The sequence below is a fragment of the Pagrus major genome, chromosome 9, assembly GCF_040436345.1.
Source record: "Pagrus major chromosome 9, Pma_NU_1.0".
Lineage (NCBI taxonomy): Eukaryota > Metazoa > Chordata > Actinopteri > Spariformes > Sparidae > Pagrus > Pagrus major.
In genome coordinates, this window is record NC_133223.1 from 11479007 (window position 1) to 11492346 (window position 13340).

The window sequence follows — 13340 nt, forward strand, 5'->3', positions numbered from 1 at the left end:
ATGACAAATACAAATTTAGCCCAAATCTCATATAAATGTATAAAAAGATTGATGATGATTGATAAATACCATTTTCAGCATTTTATGAATATATAACTTTAAATGTTCATGACCTAAGTTAGCTGAACTCAAACTTAGCATCAGAGCAGTCACTCAGCTTGTGGCTTAATATAAGGATTGCTTATATTGATGTGTCAAATTCAACATGTACGTATGTACAAATATCTGTATCTGTCGAGGCTGAGCTCTGTGTTAGCATAAAGGACAGATGGATCATGTTCATGTTCATGTGTGCACCCAATAGCCTCTAGCCTTGTCATTTTAGAGCCAGAACCACAATGGCCTTCGGAAAGGATTTCCTCCGCTCACACTCAAGGATAATTGTTGTGGTAAATATTAGATTTCCAGATTATCTGACCACGTGAGGTTCAGAACTGAAAAAGACGGACTGCTGTGCTTTATAGCCTGTATCATCTAACCACACTGCCATCTAGTGCAAGGACACTCGTGCAAAATTTGAATCAGGATTTGTTGTTGTTTAAGGATTTATGTCTGTACCAGACAAATGGGTATGTGTGTGTTAATAATTGTGTCTCTCTTTGTACCACAGAGGTCTATGTGGGGCAACAGTTGTGGTATGATGGATGATGATGGATGATACTTGCTCAGATCTCCAATAAATTATCAGTTTAACAGACATGGTTGTGAGGGAGGGCTCACAACCAGATGAACATCCTTAAAGAAACACTGCGGGCAGCTCAACAGACCAGGGTGTGATGTGACGCAGAGGTAATCAGATTGCTGCCCCCAGTGTGTCAGGCTTGTCAAAGTTGGCGTGGAGAGAAGCATGGCAGTGACAGCATGTGGTCGTCAGTTAGGTTGCGTCTATCTTCTTGTTCCATATTTGTCAGTCGAACAGTGTGTGATCTGGCATTGGCTGTGATAGATCAAACAGGATGAGAAGGAGGTGGTTGAGTGACATGGTGGGAGTGATAGAGGTGGAGGAAGAGATAAACACAAGGAAGGGAGGGAGAGGAAGGAGAAGATGTTTGCTTTGGGTATAAATGAGGTTTAGGATAAGTAGTCACTGTTATACAGCTGTGACGAACATAAAGTGTCACCAAGATAATGGCTCTTCTGTCCAACTAACACCTGATTGTTCTCAGTATTGATATACTGTATGTGCATGTGTGTACGGGTGGCATGTTTGTACATGTGCATTGTCTGCTCTCTGCTCTGCGCCGCTACTACCACATTACAAAAGGCACTCAGCATTGAATGTACATTTTGTTAAAGAGAATTTAGCTTGATCAAATGCTTCTTGGAGTGATTGTATTATGGCTTCCCACCAAGGATTTCATTATTTATGAATTAAACTAAAAGCCTGTCCTCCATTTGTGTGATTTAATGGACCAAGGACTTATTTGGGGATTTAGTGCTAGAGAAGAAAGGCGAAGAAGAAAGAGGGAGTGGAGAAGAAAGGAGCGTACCCCTTGGAGAATCCCAATACAATGTGTTCTTATCTTTTGAATGTCACCTTCAGTTTTCTATTGGAAGGCACTCAAGACCCTGTGCCTCTGCCCTGTTCTCAAACTGGCATGAACACACAGACACTGACAAGTACAAGCACACACAAACACAGGTACAATAGCAAGCTGTATAAAATGTATCGTATACATGTTTATTTTGCTCAGACTGTCCTGTTTTTCGTAAACTCCACAGATAGTATAAATGGTAGACAGAGCTTCCGGGTCTGAAAATTTAAGCCAATGTGGAAGTGCCATAAACCTGCATTCTTGTAATGGTGAGCAGGGGCCAATTTCATGGGTTTCAAAAAGAAGTCTGATGGTTTGTATGCCCATGAGAAAATGACCCTACTTCTCACTTGATTTTTTCAATTTTAAGTAGCCATTAAAAAGCATCTGGACTCAGTTTTGCTCTCAGATGTTGTGCTTAAGTGAATGTCTGGTTTGAGCAATTGAGAGAACAGTGACAAATGACAAGGCACAATTTTGTTGACTAGTTCCATTTTATAGTAGATGTCCACACAGATGTGATATGTTTGGACCAAGAGGATGAAGATGTGTATCTACACTGCTATTTGTTTAACACATGAATATTGAATTGAATATACTTTAAAATAGAGTATACCCTATGAATATTTTGTGTCTGTTTTCAACATTAAAAATAATCATTTTCTGAAACAAAACATTTAAAAACAACAAAAACAACACAATACCTTATTTTCAAGTTTATTTTATTTGCTTGACTTTATTGATAGTGTACAGTGAAGACAGGTAGGTAACATGGGGGGTTGAGAGGTGAATTCCATCCAACAAATGTTCCCAGCCAGAGATTTAGCTGTCACTGTGTATGGTGTGAGCCTTAACCACTTGGCTAAGGATGTCCTGACAAAACAAGACCTGAACCTAAAGGCACACAAGTGAACGCCATGTAGTCTTGGATACTGTGGCAATGGTGTTAATGGTATCCACAGTTTTGTGTGTTGGAGGTAGCTATTAGAGGTTTACAGGCCATGTGGCTTTACAGCAGCTCCACAGCACGGCTCATTACCTAGCTAATGAGAGGAGAGGGTGACCCTGTTACTCGCTCTCAGCTCTTCCACCTTAGGGTATTACAGCTGGACTGGCCCAAGGCCCTGGGAAACCAACCAAGACGATGAGGGAATATGGAGTGCAAATAGGTTAGCATGTGTAACAGCGACCACACATGTTTTGAAATTTCGCCCGATTTTTTTTTATTTTACATTTTAGACATAGATACAGTACATACAAGCTTCATTTTCTTCCTCTGTGCTGCATAAGTAACTACCATGCTGAATGATGGATTGCAGAGAAAGTAAGGCTTTGTTGTATTAATATTAAATTGTGCAATCTGTGGTCACACATACACACATTCCCACACATGTACAGCTGTTGTCTGGTGTTGTTGGTGAATGGCAGGCTCTGATGTATGAATGGTAAAATACAGATGACTCTACAGTACGTACAACCTCCCACAGGCACTCGCGAGTGTTGTGTGGGCAACAGTTCTGAAGGCAAGTGTTCCTCAGTTTCTCTGTTGTTCCGTTGGCTACTCTCATATATATTCGTTCTCTATGTTTGCATGCCTCTAAGGCATATTTCAGAGGACTGATCAAAAGAATTACATGGAAAAAATGCGTATTCACAAGCCTATCAGAGTCATTAATTGTGCTTTTTATGAAGACTTTTTCTGAAGTGCTCCATTGACCAGAAAGCCTGAGAGAAATGAAAGCCGCCATATTAGTGATTTTCAAGTTGTTAGCTCACAGTTAGATCATTTGTAAAGGAACTGACATATCAGGCTGATGGTCGGCAATATGCCAATGTTGGCCGTCGGTGAGGATCTGTGGCCTTACTTTTTGTGGTGTGTCCCTCACCATTGGCACCCGTCAGCCACCAGCTTTTCAGCTGACTGAGAATGATGAATCAGTGGCAGAGCCCATTGGTGAGATAGATCACTCTGATTGGCTGTTCAGCTAAGCGTATCAGTGCACGAGAAGAGAAACGGAAAAAGAAAGGGAAAGCCCCTTGAGCCTGTCGCTGTAGTAGTCATGATTTCACCAATTTAGTGTGGTTCCTCATCATTTTTGCCTTCCCCTCTTCGCCAGTGCCATTTGCAACTTTTTTTTCAGACATATTATTAGAAGGGTCTATATTAGCAAGAGTGGTGCAAAAATGATGTCCACAGTCCCAAGTCTTCCGGTTTCCCTTTTCGAATGACAAATACAGACCACCATGCAGGTGCGGAATGTACAAACTAGTTTGCCAATTGGCTATAGACTTTGCAGTCTGTTGAACTGCAGCTTTCTGGCCGAGATACAGGCGACTTGAGGCGTCACAACAGCCGGCTTTTGACACTGCTAGTTCTTTGCTAGTTTGGTGTGTCTGGGCCCTTAAAGGGCTATAAGGTTAATTATTAACGTTTTGCTTCCTTTTCCAAGTAGGACTAGTGTTCTGTTTGCTTACTTGAAGGTCAGCTTGAAACCGAATAATTTTAAGCGTACAGATATCAAACAGATAGCAGTCCAACCAGCAGAGGGTTTGGTCATTCTGCTAAGCGTAGTTGTCATCATGCTGTCAGTATGGAGGTGCATTACAGGAAACTGACCTGGTCCTTCAGCTGTGAATTACAGATGTCATGACAGCTTGAGCATCTAGCATGTTATCATCCTTACATGGAGGTATTATTACTGAAGACAGTACTAAGTTGTGTCATTTTGCAGGGTCTTTACTTCTTTGTCCCTTAAAAAAGAGGAGCATTTTTCTTTATTTGAAATGCTTTTCCTCCCAGCTGGTTTTCACATCATACTGTCTAAGACTCCTCAGCAGCTTGTCTGAGGCCATTGTGATGCTGACTACTTTATCTTCACCCTTCATGCTTCTACTGAACTATGGCTCTGACTGAATTCGGTCTAATGCTAATGGTCACCATTGGTTTTTCTTACTCTCGTAGCGATGGTTTGGAAAGCTGTGGAAATCCCTTACGGAAAGCTCTCTAGCTCAGCCGAGCCTGAAATTGTCTTGAATGGAGGGGGAAGCAGTGGCAGGTCACCTGAATGGGTCTCAAGGCAAAACACATTAGTCTCGGCTCCATTGTTACACCACAATACACTAAATCTTATCTGTGGCAAGCGAGGCAGTAGTTTTGATTCATCAACCATTCACTGTGACATGAAGAGAAACACAGAGACATTTTCTCCTACACACATGCACACAGACTTTTGTCTCACTCCTGCATACACACACACACACACACACACACACACACACACACACATGCACACATGCACACAGGTGCTTAGCCTTTAAAGGCATAATATATACAGTGACATTTCCACATCTGAAGACAACTAGACCTATAATGTATGTTTTGCTGTGTACTTACTCTGTTTTGTGACTTTCTGCAATAGCTCTATGTGGGTTCATTATTCCAAAATATACCTTTCACATACAAATATACTGGTATACAAATACTCATGTTATGCAGTGTTGATATAGTGATATTGATTATAGCAACTGACAGAAATAAATATGCTTGGTGCACATAAAAACACATATAGTCATGTATCCACATATATGGGAGAAAGGGTTTCCTCTTCTCTGATACGTAAAACCAATAATCAGTAGAGAATAGATTTTGCTGGTAAGTGCTCTGTTCCTGAGTTCTGGTGTGTCAATGTGTGCTTTATTGATCCAATGTATTGACCAGACTGAAGGCCCAATGTATTAGCACATACAGTTACTATTGATGTGGCACCTTAAGAGTGCATCTCCTAACCAGGTAAACCTTAAACTGAACAGCCTTACACACTATAGATAATTAAGGAAACTACATGCCCAGTACTGTTGCTGGCAGCTGACCTCCTGAACACTATTTGCTATAAGGCATTGCACTTTTCCAAAAGTAATAATCTTAAGTGGTCCATGGTAAAGTGGAATCTGATTTGTGTTTCCCAGATAAATTGAAATTAAATTCAGTTCAACCTTGGCTTATTTATTTCCACAGTAGGTGGGTCCCCAGATGCAGCAAATAAAAAAAATGAATAAAGAGAAAACCTGAAGTACATGAATGAGTGTGCATCACTCACACTACACCAGTCTATTTATAAGAGAATATTAAAATAGCAATTCTGAATGTCTGTTCCTTTCCCTGCAGCTTTCATCGCTTTCCTCTTTTAGGGAGAATAGAAAGGGTGGAAGAATGTGAGATCAGTAAGGAAGGATGCAGTGAACAGAATCTGTTCAAAGATTTTGAGACTTGAGCAGACTTATGTAAAGAGATGTGAATAGAAGAGAGAAAGGGAGATGAACACTGAGAGCAGCAAAGGACAATACATGGCACGGAAAGTTTTGCTGTAGTGGGATACTGCTGCAGATAAGGGTGCAGAGCCTTGGCTAAACTGTACATCTCGCTGACTTGGCCCAATTGATTAGGACCTCTGGGAACAATACGGTCCATAGTAATTCTGCAGTGCGTGTGTCTGTGAGTGTGCGTGCGTGTACTGTATGTGTGCATGTTTGTTTGAGATATTTTGTTTGTGTGTTTTGCTTGCTGGGAATTCAGCAACCAAATGTACAGGTAGTATTTGAGATGACTGCAGCACTTTGTACAAGTTTCACCCAGAGAACTGCAGCGCTAGAAAAAAGCTCACTATTTTGCTCAACACTTTATCTTATTTTCAATTCTATACTGCTGAAGCAGAGACACTGTAAGAAGGTGTTTTGTTTATTGCTTTAAGCCATATTAGATCCACAATCCACTTGCCTGTTTGTAATCATCCCTTAAGTTTTGTTCATACTTATTTTCCTTCTGCCTGCTTCTCTCTTTTACTTGTTTTAGTCTCATGCTCTTTCTCCTTCTGTCTCTGCCTCTTTCCATCCCGTGTCTATCTTGGGAGTCGGAATATAGACAGAAAGCCTAGGCAAGCAAATGCTGGTGCATAATTCCGTCTTCACAGTACGCCACTCACCCACTCAGGGTAAAAAAGAAGCTCCCACATTTTAGTCTCCTAGAAAAAGAAAATGGATAGACAGATTTCCATTCCCTCCTTTGTCAGCTCCCTCCTTCCCCCGGCCATCAAATACAAGGGGCTGTTCCAGTCATTTGGGCGCTCGCAGCCAGACAAGCGCAAACATAAAATACCAATATACACAAGCAGTGAGAAGGGGATGTTTGCATTGGTAGACAGACAGAAAAAAATGGCGTGACAGACAGAGAAACATTCACCGAGCCCAGTCAATATATTTCACAGCAGTTTCCTGCTCAGAATGATAAGCTGCCATTCACCATTGCTCCAGATGGCAGTTCACTTCCAGGCCTAATCTGCAATGCATCAGGGGTTATCTCCAGGCACCCAGACAGAGAATACCTGCAAGGGAATTTCAATCAGCCTCCCCCATATGTAATTAAATAGAAATAATTGGTTTCATTCCCTTTGTCATTTTTTTTTCCTCCAGTCTGCACCACAGTTCTTCAGCCTGCACACATGCACATTATTCTAACTGTCGCTACCTTTTCTTTTCTCCATTAACCACTCCAAAGTAATCTTTGCTTTTTCTTTTGTTGCCTTCTCCATTCTTTTCTAAAAGTAAGTGGGATCTCCTCCTAAATGTGGTTGTCTGTCCTGTATGTGGTGTGTGTGTGTTGTAAGCAAGTGTGCTGCTGCCATCATCAGGCAGAAACGTAAAGCTGCACCCTCAAGTCCTTGATAAAACCTCTGCGTCTCCTTTCGCAATACCAGGCTTAGTCTTGTGCTTTTTCTCCATGACTACCAAGGGTAACGTCAAAATCCCAAAACTTTCCACACCCAAGCTATAGCAACTGTGGCCTCCTTTTCCTTTGTATCCCATTTTAATCCCTCTCTTCTTCATTCTCATCATGTGGACGACTTTCCCCTTTCACTGTGTGCTCTTCAGTGCCTGAACTGGTTTTTTGGCTCCCTCCCTTTAGCTCAAGCAAAGTGAAGCCAACGCTGACACCAAAGAGAAGCTCCCGCTACGACTCAGGATCTTTGAGAAGTTCCCCAACAGACCTCAGATGGTGAAGATCTCCAAGCTGCCGTCCGATTTCACCGTGCCCAGGATCAGGTACACACACACACCAAGTCAATTTATATACAGTGCATTCAGAAAGTAGTCAAACCCATTCACTTTTTTCACATTTTGTTAGGTTGCAGCCTTATGCTGACATTGTTTAAATTAATGTGTTCCCCTCATCAATCTACACTCAATACACCAAAATGACAAAGTGGAAATTTTAGTATTCAGACCCTTTACTATGACACTTGAAATTTAGCTCAAGTGCCTCCCGTTTCTCTGGATTAGCTTTGAGATGTTTCTCCAGCTTGACCGGAGTCCAACTGTGGTAAATTCAATTGATTGGACATGATTTGGAAATATATAAGGTCTCAACTGACAATGAATATCAGAGCAAAAACCAAGTCACAAGGTCGAAGGAACTGCCTGCAGAGCTCAGAGACAGGATTGTGTCGAGGCACAGATCTGGGGAAGGCTACAAAAAAAAAAAAATCTGTTGCATTGAAGGTTCCCAAGAGCACAGTGGCCTCCATAATTCGAAAATGGAAGAAGTTTTGGAACCTAAAGCTGGCTGCTTGGCCAAACTGATCAATCAGGGGAGAAGGGCCTTGGTAAGAGAGGTGACCAAGAACCCGATGGTCACTCTGCCTGAGCTCCAGAGATGTGTGGAGAAACTTCCAGAAGGACAACCATCACTGCAACACTCCACCGATCTGGGCTTTATGGCAGAGTGGCCAGATGGAAGCCTCTCCTCAGTGAGAGACTCATGAAAGCCTGCTTGGAGTTTGCAAAAAAGCACCTAAAGGACATTCAGACTGTGAGAAACAAGATTATCTGGTCCAGTGAAACCGAGATTGAACTGTTTGGCCTCAATTCTAATTCTCTGCCCAATACCATCCCAACAGTGAAGCATTATGGTGGCAGCATCATGCTTTGGGGGTGTTTTTCAGCGGCAGGGACTGAGCGACTGGTCAGGGTTGAGGGACAGCTGAATGGAGAAAAGTGCAGAGATATCCTTAATGAAAACCTGGTCCAGAGCACTCAGAACCTCAGACTGGGCCAATGGTTCCCCTTCCAACAGGACAATGACCCTAAGCACATAGCCAAGACAACGCAGGAGTGAATGTCCTTGAGTTGCCCAGCCAGAGCCCTGACTTGAACCCAATCGAACATCTTTGGAGAGACCTTAAATGGCTGTCCACCGATGGTACCCATCCAACCTGACAGAGTTTGAGAGGATCTGCAGAGGAGACTGGCAGAAAATCCCCAAATCCAGGTGTGCAAAGCTTGTTGCATCATACCGCTGCCAAGGGTGCTTCAACTAAATACTGAATAAAGGGTCTGAATACTTGTCAATGTGATATATCAGTTTTTCCTTTTAAATAAAAATAAATAAAAATGTATAAAATTCTGTTTCCGCTTTGTCATTCTGGTGTATTGAGCGTAGATTGGTGAGGGGAAAAAATCATTTAAACGGTTTTAGCATCAGGCTGCAACATAACAAAACGTGAAAAAAGTGAAGGGGTTTGAATACTTTCTGAATGCATTGTATATAGTATATATTTCATGAGATAGGTTTGAAGACCTAAATGTCAGTTTGGCTCACGCAGGAGCTTCCTAATTTAGCTGCGGGCCACAGACTAAGGAAAATGGCAGTTTGAATTTACCCAAGACTAGAAGTTAGTCCTAGATGTCGCTATTGGGTAGATATCAAAGATGCTAGCAAGCAACACAGTGCAAAATGAACACAGCAGAAACATCAATAGTTCTATATGAAATAAAAAAGGTAGCAGATTTCTCCAGAATGCCAACAGGAAGTGACTGTTGTTGTTCACGAAATGTCAAGGTAATTTGCTCTATAACACAAAGTGTGATCTCCAGCCATTTGAATAAAAAATAGTTATATTGCTTTTCTAAAAACAGGATATCTAGTCAAAACATTTGTTGGCATATACTTATTATTGGTTTTATAATGAATCATTTTATGTTTCAAGCACCAGTAAGAGTCAGAGTTTGGCATAAAAGGAAGAAGAACTGGGTTATTATATTGAGATAGAATGTCCATCATACCCAGACACTTTAAATCAAAGGAAATAAACAATGTTTTACAGAGGGGTGATTTCCACTTTATTGTGGAAAAACCAAACAAGCAGTAAAGATGTCAAACCTGTCAATGTTGGCACCATTTTCCAGACATTTCCATTTTCCAGAATTGTTCCTAGTAGATAATATGCAATGATATTCTGCAAGAAGTCCTTTTGTACTTTGTGGAGTGTTTAGCAAGAGAGCAGTTTTAGCCAGAATTAAACTGTATCCAGCACAGTGGACCTCATAATCAATTTCATAAATTAGTTGCTGATTATTGCACAGCTGGGTCCTTCACTCCCCCAGAAATCCCCCTCTGCAGCCCATCTGCCAGGCTGCTGCAACAAGAGATTCCTCTAACATGTTTTGCAGCTGAATTTGCACCAAGATGGTTTAGTTCCAATACAAATGTTCTGTTTCTTCTATCTTTTAAGTGTATGGATTTCTTCAGTAGGAAACAACGCATTACAATTCATCACCTTCGTGTGTGTGTGCCGTTTGATGTGTACTCTAGGGAGAGTTTTATGAAGCAGTTCATTGATCGTCAGCAGCAGGACACCAGTTGTTTGTTCCGGCGTCTCCCATCCGCTTCATCCTCCTCCTGTGACCATTCCAAACGCTCAGCCATTGAAGACAACAAGTATATCGACCAAAAGGTACTTTGCACACTCGTTCTTTTACTCATTCACTGTCTTTATCTCACACGTAACTCCGTTTTCACGGCTCCATATCTACAGCAGATGAATCACAGCGGTAAGAAATAAAATAGCAGGAGCAAATTGTCCCTAATGTTTACAGGCGTGTGTATGGTGTGTTTTTGGATGGTGCACTCAATTTAACAAACTGCTGACTAATGGACTTTCACTATGGGCTCTCTCAGCTTCGCAGGTCGATATTTAGTATCCGAGCTCGTAACCTCCTGGAAAAGGAAACCACTATCAATAAAATCCTGCGGTAAGACACATTAACACCTCCTCAAGAAGCATGCTTTTGTTGGTATGCAGATCAGAAAACATCTATGTATAAACTTAGCTAAATTTTATTTTGTTATTGTTTTTAACAACATTTAAAGCACATTTTTTCCAGTTTGAAGATGATTTTTTATTCATGTTACTTTTAGTCACATTCAAGGACTTCCTTCTCCTCCGTTATCATCATTGGGTGTTTTAGCAGAAGTTATAGTGACAGGCGACCACATGAAACGCACCAATACCTTGAGTAAAATTATGGATTTGTTATGGTTTACAAAAAGGTGAAGATCAAAAAGCAGACACAGAGGCAGGCAGGTCAAAAAACAAGAGGCCAAGTTTATTAACAAAGTTGAAATCCAAAAATCTAAATGCAGGCATTGAAAAAGCAAGCGACAAAATCAGGCAAAAGACAAAGACAAGACTAAGAATACAAAACCAAGAACAAACAAAAAAAGCGCAGGGAGCAAAAGCTGTAACACAGATGACACACGAGGAGGGAAGTGAGGGAAAACAAACTAAATAAAAGGACTCATTAACAAATGACACACGGGTGAACTGGAGAAAAAGTCTGAGAAAGACAAAGACAGGAAGTGCAAAACAAAACATGACATACAAGGATGAAAAATAAAATATTGAAAATACAAAATAAAATAGGAAATACCTGAAATAAAAACCCAAAACCATGACAGGATTTCTCTGAACATTGTCCTAAAAATTTGGGATAATGTAAGTACACAACTCCACAAAACATATAACAATGGTCTAGTTGTTTTTAGACATTTTGATGTGGTAAAGTAACATATTATATGTTTAATTGAATAGAACAGAAGGGCTTTTTTAGTTGAAAAAAACCTTCATTATTTTTTTTATTAATAATTTCATAATATATTATGTCCTAACAGACATTAAACTTGATATAAACTAGAGATATTTTTTTTTATAATGCTAATATGGTATGATACAATACCATAGGTTGGTAAATGTACATGGTATGACTACAATCAATTTTCATACTACAGTATTCTGTTAAACTGAATACCGTAGTATTGAAACCCAAACTCATTGAAATGCTGCCAAAACTAAAGTTGCATGTAACCAAGATGTCAAAAAAAGTTTAATTTCTAAATAAATCTAACCTAATTTTAACCCACATGCAACTTTAAGCAGCTCTCAACATTTGACTGTCAGTTGTTTGTTCTCTTTTGTTTTTAATCATAAGATCATAAGATTTCGGATTGACGCTGTCCTTGGAGACCCCAGCTAGATGTGTTTAGTATGCGTCATCCACAGTCATGAAATGCATGCCAGTCTTTGTGTGGGTGAAAGCAATAATGTATGTGCATATTTGATGTAGCTCTGCTGCAACAGCACTCTGGTATTGTTACTGCTTCTCCCTTTCTGTCTCACGCACACAAGCAAAGACACACACACAGAGACCCTCTTCAGACTCATTTACTGTCGCGTAGAAGTAAATGGATAATTTGCTGTTCAGCATGGCAGAGCTGGCACTAAGTGTAGATTAGCTCTCCGGCACCGTGTCCAATCTGGCTCGCTCCCCCCTCCCGCATTCAGTCAGTCTGAAAGATAGACAGCATATCAGTAGTCATAACACGTTCTGTCTGGTCTGCCATCATCCACACAAACACACAATTAGGCTCGCAGTCACACCAACATCGGCAAACATACACACAGCATACGCAGGCACTCATGCGTGCTTACTGCCAATAAACAAGCAATCGCTCCGAGTCTCCGTAAATGATTAAAGTACACACACACACTGCCGGTGCCCACAGTGTCATTAGCTCTGTTCTGGTACATGACTCTGCTGTTAGCCAAAACACACAGGGTTGCCCAGAATTACGCGCACACTAACACTAACTAGACTAATGGAATGTTTGAAACCTGTTTCATAATGAGAGCCTGGATTGCCACTTTTAAGAACCCAGAATGAAGAAGGCCATGTATAGCTTGTTGACCAGATGCAGCTGGTGACCTCAGATTTTTTTCTAATCCTCTTTATATTGATTATGAGGAGTGAAAAAAACAAAATTATTTTGTGTTTGTGTTCCCTAGGGCTTGTACCAGACAGCGTATGCTAAGTGGATCCTTTGAAGGCCAGCCAGCCAAAGAACGCTCCATACTCAGTGTCCAGCATCACATACGGCAAGAGCGCAGGTCTGAAAGCACACACACACACACACACACACACACATATAGAAATCATGTGAAATCTTACACACACGCACAGTGCTATGTGATACCTGTCTGCTCTTTGCATCTACAGATCTCTGAGACATGGCTCCACTAGTCAGAGGATCAGCCGAGGGAAGTCTCTGGAGACGCTCACCCAGGATGTGAGCATGCACACACGCGCACACACACACACACACACATACACAAACATATTGTACTGTGAGCTTGAATGTTCTCAGAATAAAGGTTTTCAGACAAGGTGTGGTGTGTTCCAGCAGTATTCCTTAAAATGCGTCTTATAACTTCATTGCCTCTTTCTCCAGCATTCCAGTACAGTACGCTATCGTAACGCACAGAGAGAGGACAGTGAGATTAAAATGATCCAGGAGAAGAAAGAACAAGCAGAAATGAAAAGGTATTCACACACACATCCATCTAATGACAATCTGTAAAGTTAAGGTTAGGTTTGGTGAGGTTTAGATTACTACTATTGTCTAGGAGAAACTTGTTT

General features: G+C 41.0%; 1 protein-coding gene across 1 annotated transcript in view; it reads left to right on the top strand.

Annotated features, from left to right (window-relative positions):
* nalcn (sodium leak channel, non-selective) overlaps nucleotides 1-13340 on the top strand; it is an 80949-nt gene that overhangs the window by 52372 nt on the left and 15237 nt on the right. Inside the window, exons 16-21 of the mRNA XM_073473909.1 lie at nucleotides 7495-7631; nucleotides 10180-10321; nucleotides 10546-10619; nucleotides 12710-12811; nucleotides 12921-12990; nucleotides 13153-13244. Coding sequence (XP_073330010.1) covers nucleotides 7495-7631; nucleotides 10180-10321; nucleotides 10546-10619; nucleotides 12710-12811; nucleotides 12921-12990; nucleotides 13153-13244 — 617 coding nt within the window. The remainder of the gene's footprint in view (nucleotides 1-7494; nucleotides 7632-10179; nucleotides 10322-10545; nucleotides 10620-12709; nucleotides 12812-12920; nucleotides 12991-13152; nucleotides 13245-13340) is intronic.